General features: G+C 44.3%; 1 protein-coding gene across 1 annotated transcript in view; it reads right to left on the minus strand.

Moving 5' to 3' along the window:
• Positions 1 to 335: 335 nt before the first annotated feature.
• PCP4 (Purkinje cell protein 4) overlaps positions 336 to 21,128 on the minus strand; it is a 61,048-nt gene continuing 40,255 nt past the window's right edge. Inside the window, exon 3 of the mRNA XM_025379591.1 lies at positions 336 to 749. Coding sequence (XP_025235376.1) covers positions 622 to 749 — 128 coding nt within the window. The 3' untranslated portion in view covers positions 336 to 621. The remainder of the gene's footprint in view (positions 750 to 21,128) is intronic.

Consider the following 21,128-nt stretch of genomic DNA (forward strand, 5'->3'; position numbering starts at 1 on the left):
TAAATCTGGGGACGCTCCAAACACATACGCATCACCTTCTCCCGTTTTATTCTCCTGGATCAGTCATAATTCCCCAGGGAAACTTCTGAGTCTTCGGCACCCGAGGATGCAGGGCTCTATTCCCATGATAAGAAGAAAATATATTGCCATCGCACTTAGGACTCTCCGAATGAGGCAGGCATGGCTGAAAATGGATCTCTCACTCCCAGCAAAAAAGCTCCTAACAGAAGACAACGTGTTACGTCTCTGACTCCTAAGAGAAGAAGGAAATAGACACATGGCTCACAGTCATCTCTAACATCGGGTAAAACAAAGAGAGAGAGAAAGGCAGACACTTGAATTCACTCATCTTAACTTCATTTTATTACAACATCAAGGAAAATAGTTGCAGGAGGAATGAAAATGGAGAGAAACATAGAGATTAAGCTACTCACAATTCCATTGTCTATACCTTCCTACAAGGGTATAAATATCACAGGTTTCTGTACATGCATTGGAGGTTTGCTGTGCGTGTGTGGATTGTGTGTGGATGACTTCTCTCTAGGGTGTTGTTTTTTTAATTTCTTGACAGATAATGGTTGAGTTTGGTGTTTTCAGGTGGAATAGGAGGGGGCTCTCCCGCTAGGACTGAGACCCAGCCTTCTTCTTCTGGAATTTTCTGAACTGAGACTGAATGGCCACCGCTGCACGTTCTGTCTCTGGTGCATCCATGTCAATGTCAAATTCTTCTTGAACTTTCTTCTGTCCATCTGTAGCAAGACAAACACAAACAGAAGGCAGTCACTGAGCTGAAAATAGGAAAGCAGACAGCCCCACTAGATAAGTGAAGCCAGGGAGTCCACCTTGGGGCACACACAGGGGCTTGACTTACACCCCAGCACAAGAGCTCATTTGCAAAGTAAAATCCAGTGGACTGTTTTCACAGAGCTCAGAATCTACCACCTGAGCAGGACAATAAAACTCAAGGACACAGTCTCAATACTTCATGTACTTTCTGCACATGATTTTCTGTTCTCAATGACCATCTTGATATACGGTTTTAATATTGGCTGTGCTGTTACTTTCACCTGCTATCTCACATAGGTACCATTTAAATATTGCTAAGACATTGGTCCAATGGTAGCTGATATTCACAACTACTGAGTTAGCAAAGTCGTACACTGAGTTTCCATGTGTAATTCTGTGTGTCATTCTCAGGGAAGATTTGCTTATTGCAATCAGGGCTTCCATTTTTATCATCGTCAAGATGGGATGACACCATTTGATCTTCATAGTTCGACTGAACTTTCACAAAGCTTACATTCTTGTTCCTATGAGGTAGGCTTGGCAAATGGCTTGCTAAGCTGGAGGGATTTCACCAATTTGCACGGTGACAGGATATAAAGCAGGGGGTGGAGGAGGGAGCAAAGGCTTGGGCCTCTGTGCTGTGTACCTTACTACAGTGCAGGGCCAGTGCAGCCAAGAAGGAAAAACAAATAAATCAATAAAATTCTTCAGTCATGGAAGGTAAATGTCTTTCAAAGGCCTTCAGTCTGATCAGACCCAGCGTGTTCAGGGTGGTATGGACGTAGAGTGTATAGTGTATGCTGCTTGGGTGATGGGTGCATCAAAATCTTACAAAGCACCACTGAAAAACTTACTCATGTAAGCAAACACCACCTGCTCCCCAAACACCTATGGAAATAAAAAACTAAAATAAAATAATAAATGCCTGTAGTCTGATGAAGACTAGACATCAGATTCATCAAAGGCATCCTTTTTCTTTTTCTTTCTTTTTTAAATACAGGCATGAGGGTCCCACCCCAAACTCCAGGCTTCCTCCTTGCCCAGCCGCAGTGGGAAGGGTGCTCCTAAGAGCAAGATTGATGTTGAGAAATCCGTGTCCCTGCGGGGAGGCCAGACATCTACACTTTTTAAAAAGGCTCTCAGGTGTAGCCAGAATTGAGATCCAAGGACAAAGGAGGCCTTGGAGTTACCTCGAGCCAGAACTGGGGACAGAACTCACCTCTCCTGGGACTTGGACCAAGAGCCTCGCTGCCACCCTGGGCTTGCACCTAGAGCAGAGGAGGCCAACCCTGTGAGGAGCACAACCAGCTTGGAGATGGGAGAACTGGGGGCATTCTGAGGCAGAGGAAAAGCCCTAGCTAGGGAGCAGGACACGGGCTCTATTCCTGACTGTCTCCAGGCAGCCTGAGTTCATCATCCACTACCTTGTTTAGGGACTTTGCATAATAATGCTCAGGCACCAGCTCTATCAGAGAGGGTGGAGGAAGCTGGGGTTCCTTGAGGATTTCAGGTAAGGCCTGCCTATTCTCCTGCTTGCAATAGATAGACAGACAGACAGACAGACAGACAGACAGATAGATAGATAGTAGATAGATAAATAGATAGATATAGATAGAAGATAGATGATAGATAGATAGATAGACAGATAGATAGATAGATAGATAGACAGACAGATAGATGGATGGATGGACAGAGATAGATGGATCAATAGGTGGATGGATGGATACTTAGACACATACATACATATATACATAAGTAGATGATAGATATAGAAGATGATAGAAAGATAGATAGATATAGAAGATGATAGATAGATACATGGATGGATAGATGGATAGATAGATAGATGATAGATACATAGACAGATGAACATAGATGGATGGATAGATAGGTGGATGGATGGATAGATACTTAGATACATGCATACATATATACATAAGTAGATGATAGATAGATACCTACATACATACATACATATAAACATAAGTAGATGATAGATAGATACAGATAGACAGGTAATAGATGGATGAGAATCAGCACTTATTTCAGATGCATCTGGTTGGGTAACATTTCCTCTGCAGATCTGTAAGCAGCCTCCTCTCAATTTTCCTAGCACCTAAGCAGCTTCTACCTGGAGCCCTTCAATCATACCCTCACCTAACAGGAGGGAATGTCAGCTCTGGCTTTGGAAGCCTTGTAGGACTGATGGAGCCATGACCCAAATCAGAGAACTGTTGTCTTCTATTTCAAACTTGCTGCCAATGCTCATAAAAGCAGAGATGTTGAGTGCACCAATGTTTTGGAATATTTCAGAGGCAGGGGAGGGAGGTGCTTCCTTTTTAATCCATGACAGCCCAAACGATAGAGAAACAAGTGGAACTGTTTCTCACACTCCAGGTAGCTATTCACATTGTCTTCTACATTGCCAGGGCCCTTTCTTTGGAGAACCATAAGGGGTAGGATCACTGGGAGAAGTAAAAGTTTCCTGTGGCTCAAGTAGATGCTTTAAAAGTGGTTAATTAATGTTATCACATGAGCCCGGAACTGGAGGGCAAGTGTCTAGCAAGCCCAAAATGCAAATGGCTTCAGCGTTTGTGCTGATGGCAATAAACCCTTTAGTACCAATAACATCCTTGGTTAGGAAGCATCTACAGCACTAGGAATTGTCATTTTTCATGAGATGGTTTATAGTCCCAAATCCTCCTGCTCCCAGAGGAATCCTTGCATCGACTGTACAGTGAGTGCAAAGGGGAAAACTTCACTCTGATTCCAAGGAGGAGGGGAAGTTACTCTTTCAAATTTAAAATGTTGCTGCAGTCTGAAGTTTTAAAAGGGCCTGATTCATCTTTTCTCTTTTATAATAATGGAAGAAAGCGGCAATATTATTTTTTGACAAATGACAAATGAAGACTCCGAAAATTATGTATATTAAGGAAATGCATAATGAAACAGTGAGGACAGGTCACAAAAATCAATTTTGCACTTACATCTTAAACTAATATCTCAGCCAAAAGTGATCGACTGATTCCTCTTTTGAAAAATATTACATTGTTTAATGAAGAAACCACGGACATTTAAGGAATTGCTACTTTCTGTGTATACTTCAGATAGGCCAGTCCCAGGGGAGGGTCAGATGCTGTTAGAGGAGTGACAGGAGCTCCTTCCACTGAGCCAGCCAGGAGTGTGTAAGGAAGAGAACGGGGCACCCGACTGCAGTGGAGAAGGGACAACCAATTAGACTCGGTGACACAGGCACAGGGTTCAATACAAATGGCCTGTGGCCCTGGAAGTCAGGAAAGTGCAGTTCTAAATACCCCAGATTCAGAAGGCACGAGGGTGGGGGAGGAGAGTAAGGGAAGGGACCACAGCCAGGCCCAGAACCACTCTTCAGGGCCTTGGAGCCTACCAAGGTTCCCCAAGAATGACCCCAGTGATAGTGACAAGACCACAGGAGCAGGGTGGCCCCGTGAGGAGCCTCCCCAGCCCCATCACTCCCGGGCACTCCAGCCTGGGCAACAGAGTGAGACCTGTCTCAAACAAAAACAAAAACAAAAAGCACAGGCCTCGTGTCCCAGCAGCCAAAGCCCTCAGTCTCCTTGGGGATGAGAGGCTGCCTCTCTCCTCACACTTAGATACTCCCCGCACGGAGTGAGGTACCCGGCAGAAGCAGGGCTGTGGAGTCCGGATAAAATCTGAATTTGGGAATTACCTCTGACTGCTCTGTGACTCTGGAAAAGGTTCTTAGCTTCTCTGGTGCTCAGTTTTCTCATCTAGAAAACAAAAGCCTGTGCTACCGGGCTCCCAGTGTTAGGTTTATGTTCAGATCAACACTCGATGGTACCTTAAAGAACAGGCCACACTGTACTGGGCATGGCATGGCCAGAGCTGCAAAGGCCAGTGAAGGGGACGTGGGCAGTAAGGTGGCTCTCCAGCCTCAGGGTGTCTGTGTCTGCTCAGTGGTGTGATTCATGGATCACTCAGGCCCTAATCCAAGGAGGAAGAGAGCACTTTCCATCATGGCCGCCCACAGGGCCATCGTGGTGAGCTGTTTGCTGGGCTTGTTGCAAGATGGCCCCAGCCCAGAAATACAAGGCAAAAAGAATATCCTTAAAATTTGTTTGGCCGTGCACGGTGGCTCACACCTGTAATCCCAGCACTTTGGGAGGCTGAGGCGGGCGGATCACAAGATCAGGAGATCAAGACCACCCTGGCTAACATGGTGAAACCCCGTCTCTACTAAAAATACAAATAATTAGCCAGGCGTGGTGGTGGGCGCCTGTAGTCCCAGCTACTCGGGAGGCTGAGGCAGGAGAAAGGCGTGAACCCGGGAGGCGGAGCTTGCAGTGAGCCAAGATCACACCACTGCACTCCAGGCTGGGCAACAGAGCAAGACTCCGTCTCAAAAAAAAATTTGTTCAAAAGAGAGACCTCCCTCTGCCGACCCATACAGTCCACAATTCACAAGTCAAGTCACTGTAAAGCTTGGACAATGCAGAAGGACATTCTCCTTAGCTACGAGGACACGCACCATGCCCTCCTAGTGGCCTAGAAGCCTTTGCAGAGCTTCTGTGTCCAGGTGGGAGCAGGGCATCTAAATGAGTGGTACGGACGAAATGAATGCCATTGTCATGTCCAGATTGCAGTACAATCATTTCCATCATATTTCCACTTGCTCCTTCACACAGACATCTGAAGGCTTGGGTCTGGACTGGGTGGCCTCTCCCTGACATTTGCACGTAGGATTCTGCCGCCTGTACTGGAACATCACTTTGGCCACACCCAGTCTCAATGGTGGCTTTTCAGCCTGAGCAAGCAGCAGGTTAGACTAAATTACAATTGGCCTGAGGATGCCTCCATACTCCGATCCTCAAATAAAAACTACAATCTTCCTTAGTACAAAAACTAACTAGAAGCCTAACTCAGGAATACTGTACGGGTGCGCTCTGGTCAACAAACAGTGAGGTCTCCATCAATCACAGCAGCCCATTTTCAGTCAATCACAGGTGGGCAACTGACTCCAACAGGGCAAAATGCTGCTCTGTAACCAGTTAAACTGCCTCGGTGCCTCCTGTCTGCTTTCTGCCCATGAAAGCTGCCTAACCACGTGGCAGGCTGGAGTTCTGAGAACCTGTTCTGGGTCAGAGAGATGCCTAATTCTGGAATCGTTCTTTTGTTTAACTCCACTACATTTGACTTGTCCACGGCTTTTCCTTTTAAGAAGTATTTCACCAAAATACCTTGTAAGCCGTCCAGGGCTTCACAGTTGTCATTGCTTGTATTTGCCTCAGGTCCTGGAATTCGACCTTTTCCCACTCTGCACAGACATTCTGAAATTCTCAAGCTGATTACAGAACAGTCAAGAGGATATTCATGCCAATTAGCAGATTTGATGTAAGAGAACAGCAATTCCAACTCCACCAGAAGGCGAGGGGAAACCCGACTTACTGATCATTATAGCTCAAAGAAACAGCCCCATGATTCAACATCCTGTGTGTCCGGAGGGCCATTATTCCTCACAAGCCCTTCAGACTTCAGCCCAGTCCATCACCTGCAAGATCTCACCTCAAAGGGAGTGACAATCAAAATCTATCAGGCTGGGCAGTTACATGAACTGCTACATTATGTAGCTACCTGTCCTTTACCTGTCTACCTGTCACATTGCCCTTTCTCAACAAAGCGTGCAGCTGCAAAATGGCTCCAAGCAATGAGGCTTTTCCCTCTGAGCAGAAACCTCATTAAACCACCAGGACCTGACACAGAGCTCTGCCAATTGTCGTTGAATAATGAAGAAATGATGCTCCCTGAGGCTTGGAACGTCCCCTGATTCAGTTCTGCCACAACCTCCACTAGGAAGCAAAACAGTCCTATTCAAGTTTAAACTTTGCACTAGAATAGACATTTCTTATGCTACTTTCCTGAAATACTGCCTTTTCCCCACAGAAACTGAATAGAAGGTGGCCTGTGCAATTATATGTTTTATTATGTCATAAGAGAAAGCTCAGGTAGCCCTTCTTAAAGATGGAATGGCAATAAAAACCACTCCTTCCTGAGCATTAAATAGATCCTCCCTCATATACTCAAGTAGATTTTCTTTTATAGATCATTTGATGGGCAAATGTAAAATAGAGAATCATAAATATAAAGGTTAGGAACTATTACACTACCAGTTGAAGACAATCCCAAATGAAAATTACGAGTCTCTGGGCCAGGCACGGTGACTCACACCTGTAATTCCAGTACTTTGGGAGGCCAAGGTAGGAGGGTCACTTGAGCCCAGGAGTTTGATACCAGCCTGGGCAACATAACGAGATCCTGTCTCTATTTTTTTAAGTCTCTGGTATTGTCATGACAATCCAAAGAACAGAAAAATGCTTTGATAAACTAGAATTCCACTTGCATTTATCTATTCTGATAAAACAGAGTTTGGTGCTGCAGCAGAGGTTCTCACATCAGTCCCATAGTCCATCAGCAGATACTTGTCGAGAAGAGTATTAGTTTGCTCAGGCTGCCATAACAAAATACCAGAGACTAGATGGCTTCACCAACAGGAATTTATTTTCCCACAGTTCTGGAGGCCAGAAGTTGGAGAGGAAGGTGTTGGTAGGTGTGGTTTCTCCTGAGGCCTCTCTCCATGGCTTGCAGATGGCCACGTTTTTTGCTGTGTCCTCACCACGTGAGGACATTAATTTAACATTAATCAATTAATCATCTCTTTAACCATCTCCAAATGCAGTGACACCCTGGCGTACTGGAGGTTAGAGCTTCCACATATTAATTTGGGTGGAGAGACGACATGATTCAGCCTATAACAGCACCTGACCTAATCTGGGGGCTTCATAGGTTTTAAAGTAGCTTTACATTATAAAGAATCTATATTTATGATTCTCTATTTTACATAGAGAATTTGGGCTTCTGTAGTCTGTAGTTTGGACTTACGTAGTCATTTATGAGAGCTGCAGGGAAACATTCATCATCCTCATTCTAGAATGGCCTCGCTTAAGATCACGTTGTGAAGACTGGCCAAGCCTGACTTGGGATCCGGGTCTTGTTCCAAATCTTGTTTTCATTCTATGGTGTTATGCTACTTCATCTCCTTAGATGTAGACGAAGTTGATAGACTTCTTTATGGACCAGTTAATATAGTTCTGGGGGAAAAGCATCTCTTGGATGGTCCAAGTCTAAACACATAATACAGTCAACCAGCTTGCAAAATCTGCTGGCTTACCAGGCAGTCTGGGGGAACTATAGCAAATTCATGCTTTCGGCGAGTGGTCTGAGAGAGACATCCCTGTCCCGGGGGCTGGGAGAGAGCAGAGAACAAACCTAGTCCCCTCCTTCCCCAGGAAAACAAATGGAAAGGTAAATGCACAAATCAGTAATAGAATTTCAGAGATTCAAAGAGCAAAGCAGGCTGCTGGTGAGTGTGAGGTAAGGTTTTCAGGTGGGGCTTCTGCCAAGGAGTCATCCTGGGAGGGGCACAGCCCCACAGTGACGCCAACCAAGATGGGGGCGACAGCCAGGGCTCCTCACGGATGGTGGGAAATAGCACTTCCAGAAAAATGGTCTTCATCTGTGCGTTCACAATCTAAGTGGCAGGCTTCAAATAATTAACATAAATTCCTAGGAAATTAACGAACATGAAAATTCACCTAGGGCATGACAGAGCTATTCATGGATCCTGCAACAGTCCCAGAAAGGATAAAGAGTTTGAAACACAGCACAATTCAAAAACATATTAACCCCTTAACTTGGGAAAGGAAACCCTCAAATCTATTTGTTTTCCAGTTGACAATGATGAAAGATCATTTCTCACGTCATCATGGTAAGGTCATTGGAGGAACCGTCAATAAGTCATGACAGCAGCTTTTACTTTTAACACACGGACACACACACATACAACACACCACACACACACCACAGACGCACACATCCACACCCATCACAGTCACACACACCACACACTCACACAAACACACCACACATACACCACATCAAACACACATATCATACCACATACACAAACACACCACACACTGCACACACACCACACACACACATCACACCACATCACACATCAAATACACACCACACACACAAACACACACCACACACACACCATACCCCACACACTCACACCACACCAAATGCATAGCACACAAACACACAACACACACACCACACACAAACACACCACACCAACCACACATATATCACACACAAACACACCACACATAAACACACACCACACACATCACACCACATCACACATCAAACACACTATACCACACACACCACACACACACAAACATTCCACACACAGACCAAACACATACACACATCACACACATCACACACACAAACACACCTTACACACACACCACACACATCACACATCAAACACACCCCACACACACACACCCCACACACACCAACACACACATCTCACTCCACATGCACACACTCATACACAAACACACCTCACCACACACACTTCTACACAAACACAACCCTCACCACACACATTCATACACACCACACACACTACACACACAAAACACACAAACATACCACACACACACAAATACATCACATTACACACACAAACACATACCACACATACACAAATACACATTACACACATCACACTACACACACATACACACCACACACACCACACACATACACACATTAGACCACACACATCACACCACACACACACTCATACACACCACACAAACAGGTAAATGCTTTAATTTTCATATTTATCACTCTTCATATTTTAAGATTGATTTGATAGAAACGAATGACCTCTTAATGCCTAATCCTGTAGATCAGAAATTTGTGCCCAAGCAGTAAATTTGGATGTAATAGTCCCGAGTAGGAGTCTGCCTTCATTAGGAGTCGCAGCACATAGCGTACTATAAAGGACCTAAATTTTAGCACGCTGTAAAGAAATAACAGTCATTTAACTTAAGTATGTCTTGCAATTGGGGTATTTTAATGCCAAGGTTCTTAGAATGTCCTATCTTCCTTCAAAGTATGATATTAACTTTGGAAGAATTAATATCTGTCAGCTGTGTTGCCCTTGATATAATTAAGCTAACTGATGCAGAGTTCTATGCTGCTGAGGCCCTCTTAGCTGGGATCCCCTCCCCCACACCAAGGCCACTTGGCCAAGGAGAAGGAGTGGGGATTCCTTCCTAAGGACCCCAAACCCTTGCCCTTGAGGCAGAGAATGCCAAAGAGACAGGTAACAAAGCAAGTAAGGATTGGAATTTTATCCTTTACACCTCACATTGGATCAAGATATACTCAGAGAATAAGGTGTCTAGTGTGAGAGAAAAGGTCAATTCCTCCAGAGGAAAAAAAATTATAACAATAAGTTTATACCCGTAGTACCTAATAATGCTGGCATACAGCATCACACTTTATGAAATGTCAATTTAACAAAAGACCATAGCTCTTTAAAAAGCTGAGAACAAAGCATGCAGAGAGCCACTGTGTCCTTCTGCCTGACTTCCTGAGTTGCAGTCCCTCTACAGCTTGGGGCGTGTGGGACTCCAACAAGCCAGCCCCACAGCCCGGAGCCACTTCTCGCTCTGCCTGCTGGCTCTGTATTTATGAACGGGGGCTGCTGGTGCAGAGAATTGCAATTTTCCAGGTCTATGCTAAGAGGCAGAGATTAATAAGCAAGTTCAGGCATTAACAGTCCCAGGCAAGGGGACTTTCTGCATCTATTGTATTCCCCAAATCAAATAAAAACACAACTCTCATTTCTTCTACCTTTCCATTTGCCAAGTTAGTGCCTTCTTTGGTACTTAAAGCTTTTTCCAAGACCGAACTTAAAGCTTTTTCCAAGAGCGAACAATTCTCCTTTGTCCTAAAATAGAAGTATTCTGAAACCCACAGTCTTCGATTGTTCAAATCAAGTTCTGATTAATGCAAAGCCTAACTTGGGAGCCAAAAGTAAGAGTTTACTCTGGCCTCCTCTCAGTCATCTATTTCTCATTATTCTGTTTCTCGGGCTTCCATCCAGAAGCACCCTGGCTTATATAAAATGCCCTCTGTGGTACTAGATAATCAAATGAGCACAGATCCATGAGTATCGATCGCACAGAATGAGAACTAATGAGATCAGATCTTCCTCCAAATTTATTAAGCGAGGAAGAGCACAAAAAAGAAGGTATAATCATCACTGAAGAAATACTAATTTTTCTGTTGAAAAGGCAAAATGTATTCCTATTTGTATGAATTGCTTAGGCTGTCATGACAAAGTATCATACACGGGATCACTTAAGCAACAGAAATTTATGTTCTCACATCCAGGAGGCTGGAGTCCAAGATTAAGATGTTGGCAGACCAGGTTCCTCCTAAGACCTCTCTCCTGGCTTGCAGATGGCGTCCCTCTGTGTCCTCATAGGAGTATCCCTTTGTGAGTGTCTGTGTCCTCATCTCTTCTTCTTATAGGGACAGCAGCCAGACTGGATGAGGGCCCAGCCTGAGGACCTCATTTCAATTGAATTACCTCTGTAAAGACCCTATCTCCAAATAAGGTCACATTCTGAGGTCATGGAGATTAGGGCTTCGACACTTGAATTTGATAGGGAGGGAGTACACAATTCCACCCAGAACCACTAGCCAAATGCCTACATTTTCAAGAAAAAAATGAAGACAATCGGTGAGGTATGATGAGAAACAGCTTGACTAGGGGTAGCTTGAATTCAAGTCATGACTCTTGACTGTGGTCAGATTTGCCTTCCTGAGGTTCAAATCCTTGCCCAGGCTTGTTTTTCTCTGGAGAGCATGTGCAGGGACACAGTTTGTAAGGAGTCAAGGGCCATCCCAATGCAGGGGTGCATTGCCCAAGATGGCAGCTGGCAGCCAGGCTTGCCCAATGCACCCTCCTTCCAGCTTCTCCATCTACCACCAGGCTGAGAACCTGGAGGAAATCATTCCCAGATGTCTCAGGGGTGGAAGTTTGCTGCGCAGGTTAGGGTTGGGCAGGCAGGTGCACTAGAAGGAGCTGAGAGGCAGAAGTGAGCACCAGGGGGGCAGTCAATCACAGGAAGATCCCAACTTCTGGCAAACCCTGAGGCGGAGGCACTGGGTTTATCTTGGGCAGCTGTGAGGACATCCCAGAGTCCTTTGTCTGGTGGTACATGCCAGGCAACATTAGGAGCAGTCGAGCGTCTGCTAGAAAGATCTATCGTGTAGCTAAGTATCTTCCATATGAATTGTTTCTGGCTGGACACCATCTAGGCTGAGCCCTCTGCTTCTACAAATTTTTTTTCTTTAACTTTCATTTTAAGTTCCGGGGTACATGTGCAGGATGTACAGGTTTCTTACATAGGTAAACGTGTGCCATGGTGATTTGCTTCACAGATCAACCCATCACCTAGGTATTAAGCCCAGCATCCATTAGCTATTCTTCTTGATGCTTCCCTCCCAATAAGCCCCAGCATGTGTTGTTCTCCCCCATGCATTCGTGTGTTCTCATCATTCAGCTCCCACTTATAAGTGAGAACATGTGGTGTTTCATTTTCCGTTCCTATGTTAGTTTGCTGAGGATAATGGCTTCCAGCTCCATTCATGAACCTGCAAAGGACATGATCTCATTCCTTTTTTAGAACTGCATAGTATTCCATGGTGCATATGTACCACATCTTCTTTATCCAGTCTATTCTTGATGGGCATTTAGGTTGATTCCATGTTTCTGCTATTGTGAATAGTGCGGCAATGAACGTATGCATGCTTGTGTCTTTATAACAGAATGATTTATATCCCTTTGGGTATATACCCAATAATGGAATTGCTGGGTCAAATGGTATTTCTGCTTCTAGATCTTTGAGGAATCGCCACACTGTCTTCCACAATTGTTGAACAATGGTTGAACTAAGACATACATAGGTTCAAAACAAAGGGATGGAGGAAATTTTACCAAGCCAGAAATTATTAAAGGTCCTGTAATAAAAGCCCTTTCTTCCAGATCCAACGAGAGTAGGTTCTGTTGTCTGCACCACCACCTCCTATAGCCATAACAAGTTACACTGGGGCCAGGGGAGGAGAAAAAACTATACAAAGAAAAGCAGCAATCTTGTGCTTTTAGAGATCAGATTGCAAGATTTTAGTTTATTTACATAGAAAATACTTTAATATTTACTCGAGAATAACTTGAAGGAAAGTGGGTAAATGAGAACTCTTTTGGGAGTGGGAATAACATACCAAATGCTTTCTTCCTCTCTGAGCACATGGGAAGAATTGAAATTCCTTCCCAGGAATCAGCAGCTAGCTGCCCTAACAGCAAACCACAGAAAAGCCACAGTTTGCCCTTCTTCACACTCTGACTAGGAAAAATAGAAAAAAAGAAAAAAATCTCTTCAGGCTGATTGGAGGGATAGAGGACAAATTAGTCATCAGACAATTCAGATAACCCCTCTGTGCAAGCTAACCAGCTTGTAAGTACCCAATAAACTCCAGGAGCAGAAAGGGGTTGTGGCTGAGTCTGTTCATTGCCTTTGTTTATCCCCTTTTTCTTAGTTATAAAACCCCTGATCTGGGGCTGAGCACGTCGTTATCCAGAAAACAGTTTCCAGCCTCCTTACTGTCGGATGTGGCCCTGCAACTAGGATTTGATCAATATGACATAAGTGGAAAAAAGAAATCTTACAATAAAGTTGACAGACACCCCTTGCCCATTTTTTCTACTCTGTTCATATCTGTTTTCTATTGGCTGAAAGGTAGGTGCAATGGCTGGTGCTCACGCAGCCATATTCAACCATAAGTTGGAAGTCTTATGCCAAATACGGCCAAACAGTAACAGATGCTTGATGCTCCTTGAAACTACACAGACTGCCCTTGACCATCTACCTCCAGACTCCTTCTATATGAGAGAGAAATAACCTTCTCTACTGTTTAAGCAGTTTTTATCTTGGGGTTTCAGCTTCTTTTAAATGAACCTCATCTTCTACACATATGTGATAATCAGTGTATAATTCATCAGGAAACATTTTATTTCAAGTTAATAATGGAAGTTCACATATATTTTACTGTGCATTGGATGGGTTCGTTTCCTTCCCTGAACTGCACATTTTGTCTTTTGCTTACATGCATTCATTCAGTTTCTGAAACGGGTGGTCATTTCTTCATAGCATTTAATGCTTTAAAAACCCCAGAGACCTTTTTTTGCAGAAATACTTCCTTTATATGCAGTAACCTTTGGCAACATTCCCTCTGAGGCTTCCCTGCTTCATGTTATTTTTTTTCTCCTTGTGGGACATTTGCTTCTCCCTCCACACCCTTCCCTTTGCAGTTGCTGAAACTGTGTGGTTTTTCAAGTGCCTGAAAACACAGGAAATTGATGTGAGCAGGTCCTGCTCCAGGGAAGGTGACCTCCCTAGTCAGGTTTCAGGCCACTCCCTTCATTCTGCACTGGGTCCATTTGTTTCTTCCTTTCGCAGCTTTGGAATAATTGGAGATTTCCTTTTTCTTTTATATTCCCTGGTTTTACCAGGTATCAGCTGACTCTCCTGAGGGTGCTCACTACCTTCTAGGACTCACATGTGCCCCAGCTTCTAAAATTTCAAATACCAGATTTAAAGCATTACACTCTAAAAATTTCATCACCATAGAGAATTTCATACAGTTCCCCAGTTTTTAAATAGAAAGAAAAGTCAAATGCAATCATAATTACAGGACATTTTTAAGTAATCTCAAAAGAATACCAATTAGCCTAATTAATATAAGACCCACTGAGTTTCTTCTAATACTCCTCGCCCCATAATTCTACAAAGAATTTTACTTTCTTTTTTTTTTTTTAAGACAGCTCTGTCACCCAGGCTGGAGTTGAGTGGCACGGTCTCTGCTCACTGCAACCTCTGCCTCCTGGGTTCAAGCAATTCTCCTGCCTCAGCCTCCTGAGTAGCTGAGATTACAGGCACACGCCACCACACACAGCTAATTTTGTGTGTGTATGTTTTTAGTAGAGATGGAGTTTCACCATGTTGGCCAGGCTGATCTCGAACTCCTGACCTCAGGTGATCCACCCGCTTAGCCTCCCAAAGTGCTGGGATTACAGATGTGAGCCACCACGTCTGGCCAAAGATTTTGACTTTAAGAAGGAAAGGTGGAAGCCAAGGCAAACGGAGTGTGTTCCAGGATTTGGTGAAGAAGGAAGAGAAAGGCTGGTAAGAGCCCCTGAGAGCTTCATGAACGGTGGGGAAAGCAAAGAGCAGCACGGGTTGAAAAATCATCACATGTACATCAGAAAGGGACCAAAGCTGCTTTCAAAAGTGGGTACTCTGGGCCTTTTCTCCTTACAAATACTCTTTATTCTCTTTGGTGCTGTTTGATTTAAATAAAGAATAAGAATACTCTTAAAGAATAAGAATACTCTTTATTCTCTTTGGTGCTGTCTGATTTAAATGCCTTTCTCCCACAATGTGTGTGTGCATCTGGCATCCTTCATGACCCACGTTTGTGTGTCCTTCTTGGCCTTGCCTGTCAACTCAACTGCTGGGCCATGCTATCTCACGGAGCACTTCCCACCCTGGTTCTTCACCCTGAGCTTCTAATCCCTGCAAACAGGTGTTTTTCTTTGCATCTTTCCAGGGATTGCAAGCTTTTTTAAATGCACAACACTATTCGGTAGACGGGTCTGTTGTGTTTGGAATTTCACGTGGGGTACAACTCTCTGACTGGCGCCTCCAAAGGGGGTCTGTGAAGCAAAGCCAGGGCCAAGTCCATCCCAGGTCCAACCACGCAGCTGAGCTGATGCACGCCCATCACTGCTCAAAATCTCAAGCCCGAGGCTACCACCAACCTGGAATCTCCATTCAGTCGTGAGTCCTGTGTTTCGTTTCATGCTATACATTTTCATACACAGTAAGAAAACGGCAGAGCAGAAATAGACACCACTGTATATGACTCTGATGTCCCATGTTTTAAAATACCCTTCAAACATGCTGAACGTGACTAGGCATCCCACGTCAGAACGTTGTCATAAGGACAGAGAGGGCTTCTTCCCAGAGGTGTGTGCCCGGATTTGTGAGTATTTTATATCTAAACAAAGATAGGTGCTGATTTCTAGGGACAGCCGGCCATGTGACAATTAAACTTCGCAATCTCTGGTTTCCTAATCCACAGCCACAGTCCCTCACGGCCCTTCTCTTGGTAGGTTTGGAGAGAAGACATAGCACTTCTATTTGCTTTTTTTAAAAAATGGCACTATCTTAAGAGCTCATAGCCAGGCACTTGCTGATTTCTTGGAAATAGCTTTTTAAAGATGGGTCATTTTAAGCTTTGTACCTTTTTCTACTTATCAGAAAGATGGGTTCTCATATTTATAAAAAGATAATAAAATTAAATACCCCAGAAGTAAAGTTATGGGGCATTCTAGACTAAGTAGCTGAACTACATATAGTAACCTGGACTCAAAAAGATTAACTAAGAGTAGAGTTTTGGTGTTAGTTTTAAGCAACAAGTAATAATGTCCTCCTTTGGGAGGCCTAGGTGAGAGGATCACTTGAGGCCAGGAGTCTGAGACTAGCCTGCACAACATAGTGAGACCTCATCTCTTCAAAAAATAAGTTACCCGGAGGGGGGCCCACACCTGTAGTCCCAGCTACTCTGGAGGCTGAAGCGGGAGGATTGCTTGAGCTGGGAGTTCAAGGTTATAGTGAGCTAAGATCTCACTACAGCACTCCAGCCTGGGAGACAGAGCAAGACCTTGTCTCTAAAAAAATTAAGTAATTAATTAAAATAATAATGCTCTGACACCTAATCACCCCAAAAAATGGCACTGGGAAGTGCTTCCCGGGTTGTGAAAAGTTCTGAAGCGCCAGACTTTTTGTATATTGGTTCAGGTAGATGAACACCTAGGCAGAATTCAGATGGGGCCTGTTGAAATGTGACCATTTAGCCAGGGCCTGTTTTATGTGGCACCTTGGCAGGAGAGCGAGGCTCCTGCCCTTTGTGGGTGCCATCGGAGCATCTCCATCCAAAAAGCTTTTACAAACCAAAAATAAAGTGGATTACTCTTATTCCTTTCAAGAAATTTCAAAGACAGAAAGAAATTTTCTGGGATCAAGGCAACAGGGTCAAAAATTAATCAGTTTGGAAATCGTTTAAAAAAGAAAACAAACCCTTCCAAAGACCAACAATGAAATATCATCCCTTGACACATTCCAATTATCAGCAGAGGTAGTAGAAGCATTTCTGTCTAAACCAAAAATCTAATCAGTGATAAAATACCCATTTTGGGCTGCCATGGCTCAAGGGAGCATTAACAGAGGCTGATGTCAAGAAACTGATGGGGGAAACAAATTTAGATAGAATGTTAGAAAAAAAAATGTCTAACATCAGACGATTAGAGATTGAAAACACCTCCCAGGAGCAGTAGCATCTGACCTTTTGCTAAAGTCATTTTAAGCTGAACTGAGGAAATACACAACAGGGAGTTGTATTTCACCAGCTGTGAATGGCCGGGGTGACCTAATAGGCCGTTTCTAGCCCAGATAGGTAATTGGCAACGTTTGATAGTTTAGTTCAACTGTGAGATGTGTGAATAGAATAAAAATGAACATTTTATCTGCAGGTAGCTCATCTTGTCTTCTGAAACCCTATCTCCTTCTTCCACAAACAAGTCTGGATTATAATTTCAAAATTACAGTTCAACTCTTCCACACATAGCCATCATTTAAGGTGACAATAGGCTAGATTTATAGAAAAGACAAGTGAAGATTTTTCAAGGAACCGCTATAACTCAGTATTCCATTGCCACGGGGCTGGGGAGCACCTATTCCAGCAACCTCTGGCAGAGGTTTTCCGTAGTGTTTGGTTGGTACCAGGTGACACTGACGAGGCCCACAGGTGAAAAGGTGATAAAGTTTCTAAAGAATGTTGGCTACCTTCTGCCTGAAAGATCACAGTCACACTTTAATTTCATGTATGCCGATTGCCCCAGAGAGAGGCACCCACTTCTTTTGTGTTTCTGAGTTGAGTGGACCACTGTTGTCTACAGCTGTGCTCCCCTCGGGGTCAGTCACTGGGGCGCCAGCCTCCTTGCAAAACTGGACTCACACTACAGAAAGGTCCAGGAAAATAAACCCTGTTTCCCTGTTTTACTGTCAGATATTGGAAATGCAGTTTTTCTAGAGGAAAGGTTATAATTTCCCATTTTCACCCATTTTGTTGAAATAACTATTTCAACAAAAATAACTACTTGTTTTCCTGTGTTCACAGCCAGTGACCATCCCATTCAGATTCCAATCATTGCCCTTACTTTCCCCTCCACTTCCTCCACCAAGAAAAATCATTGTATTTCTCCTGTGGACTCATAGGCAATATCCTCTTGATGCTTACAGAAAATAAAATCAAAAGAAGTCAAATGTCCTACACTGTCCTAGGAAAGAGACAGCCACAGAATCATAAAGAGTCAGAATTTGACAAGAGCCCAAAGACAATGTCATCATACAATATTGCAACCCAAAGAGAGAAAATGATTCACTGCAGGTGAACCAGAAACAAATGAGTAAAGCACAGAAGGGCAGGGACAGAACAAACTTGGGAAGTCACCCAAGCCCCACCCCTCATGAGCAAACCAAGAGTCAGATGAGGTTTCCTGGCAGGACTTCAGGCCAAGCAGCTGAGGGGCACTGCAACTAGAGAAATGGCTAACGGGCGAGGAAGACCCTAAAAACAGTCAGCAAAAATGCCCAACTCCTGCTGGCACGGAGGCAGCCTGGTGTCAGCTAATCCATGGAAAACCTCAGTCAAAACTGGATGCTAAACATTGCTCTATCTTCTTCTGCAAGTTCTATGGGAAACAATTATTGAGCTCAGAGCTACCTGGGAGGAACCTTCAAAGCACTTTCCCCAACCAGCAAATGCATTATAATCTACAAGCAAGTATCTGCATAGACCAATTCTCATTGCCTGGCCCATTTTCAAAGCTCACTATAAAAACACTTTTTTTTTTAATGGACTGGTGGGAAATTGGATTTTGGTGAGTGTACATCCATCCAAACTTCCAAAAGCTTTATGTTTGCATGGAAACAGCAAAACTCGAAGTGTAAGAAAGGTTGGGAGTGAGGAGGATCATCGTCCCATGGTGATTAGCCCCGTTCGCGATGACTGCTGTGGGAAGCGAGGTCTGCCCTCCTACACAGGCCAGGTCTATCGCATTTGGATTTGGTGAACTGGTAGCAACCGGAGTCTGAAGTGAGAATTGCTTCGCTCACGTCAGTGCCCGGCCACGAAAGCATCTCTCTGACATCTGAGGAGAATTTGTTTTCTGAATGAACGCCAGAGCACGATTCAATTTCCAATTGTTTTCAGGGTCTGGGATAGTAGAATAGTAGAGAGAGAAGAATGCACCTTAGAAATATTGAAGAAGCCTTGGGAGGCCGAGGAGGGTGGATTGCCTGAGATTGGGAGTTCGAGAGCCGCCTGACCAACATGGAGAAACCCCATCTCTACTAAAAATACAAAAGTTAGCCAGACTTGGTGGCGCATGCCTGTAATCCCAGCTACTTGGGAGGCTGAGGTGGGAGAATTGCTTGAACCCGCAAGGCAGAGGTTGTGGTGAGCCAAGGTCACGCCATTGCACTCCAGCCTGGGCAACAAGAGCGAAACTCCATCTCAAAAAAAAAAAAGAAAGAGAGGAAGAAATTTCGAAGAAGCTGCTTGCCAAGCACAAAATCAGCAGCAAGCATCCTCTTCACATAATCATAAATTCCTGAAGCGAGTTTTCATAAACATTGTGATGGAGGCCACGTCGCTGACTTCCCAGTTCCTCCTCCCGGCACCCCCAGCCATATCTGGGTCTATTCAATCGATACGTATTTCCACTGATCACAGTTCTACACCATTCCACATCCCAAGAGGAACAAAGGAAATGGCAGCTGAAACAGAAAAACCATGACCAGAACGCAAGGAGATCCCAGCAGGTGAATAAAAAGCATCTACTCCTTAGTGAACAGGAGAAGGGGGTAACCTTCAAAGGAAATACAATTTTAAAGTTAAACCTAGTGATATGCAAATAATTCGGCTTCTTGCTCACGATGAGACTGAGGGAAATAACATGACAGAAAAACAGAGCAGCGACACGGAACAACAGTCTGTAAGAAAAGAGTGTGCTCAGCCTGAGTAGATACAGGATCTGCCCAGCGAAAAAGCGATAGTAAAGGAACAGATCAATACGCCACAATATCCCAAGAAATCATCATTATAATAACCGTAATATCTGCTCCTTCAAATTAGTGCTGGAAATAGTGAGGTCTATAAATGGCTGCATTTTAAATTCAATGATCTCACAGCACTTGTTATTCTTCTTCCTTCTTGAACATCCAGAATGTACTTGACATTAAAGGGGGCCCTGATCTCATTTCTTCACCATGGTGCAGAAAAGAGCAATTCCCCTGTGTCGGGGGAGGAGAGAGAAGAATTTAAAAGGAAATACGTTTAATTTAAATAAGGAGATGGTCATTTCTCATATTTTTAAGCAGCTGATCCTGCAATCACAAATTTGAAGTTTAATTCAAGTTGATGAAGCCAAGAAATCCAAGAGGGACCTAAATGAAAGCAGACTGGCTTCTTGATGCCTCTGCATGGGGACGGAGGCAAGGTTCAGCCTCTCCTCTGAGACCTCAGTGCTGTCTCCCAATCCAGACCAACACCTACAGCCCCAGGCACAGCAGCAGCTACTCCAGCCTCCCAGAGAGCTCCTGGAGCCGCGGGTGTTCCCGCCCTCCTCCCCACCTTTCCTGTGGGCGGAGGCAGCTGGGGAGTCATCCAGAGGCTCCACTGAGTGGGAGCAGAGCCTGGGGCTCCCACTAGGCCCCTGAGAAAGCAGCTTTCTAGAAGCCCACAGTCTGTGGGTGTGTGGCTGGAAGCTACTCTCCTCCTCCCTCCTGCTCTGACAAACCCCAGCTTACCGGTGAGAACAGTGCCTGCCCAGTCCCCTCCCCATTTCCCAGTTGGCCTGCCATCCATCGGGGCCTTCTCTTCAGACTGGGTGGAGGTGTGCACGGCTCTGTATTCGCCCTCACCCCCTTTCCAGCCACCTTCCTCTTGTATCTCCTCTTTGGCCACCTCCTTGTCCCCTTAATGACACCTGAGGAGGGATGAGGGGCTTACACCAACTGTGAAGAACACACATTAATCTTCACAAGGACAGCCTCATCGCTCCAGGAATGTCAAATATGTCATCCTTAAAAAAAAGAGATCTGACAGTTTTCCTTCCTTTAGAAATACTAAGCCAGCCAATTACACTACACAGTTAACATGAAAGCATGGTTTCAATAAACCACTTTTCTTGCTTTTCTTTTTTTTCTGAAACCAATCCA

Source organism: Theropithecus gelada, chromosome 3, assembly GCF_003255815.1.
Source record: "Theropithecus gelada isolate Dixy chromosome 3, Tgel_1.0, whole genome shotgun sequence".
Classification (NCBI taxonomy): domain Eukaryota; kingdom Metazoa; phylum Chordata; class Mammalia; order Primates; family Cercopithecidae; genus Theropithecus; species Theropithecus gelada.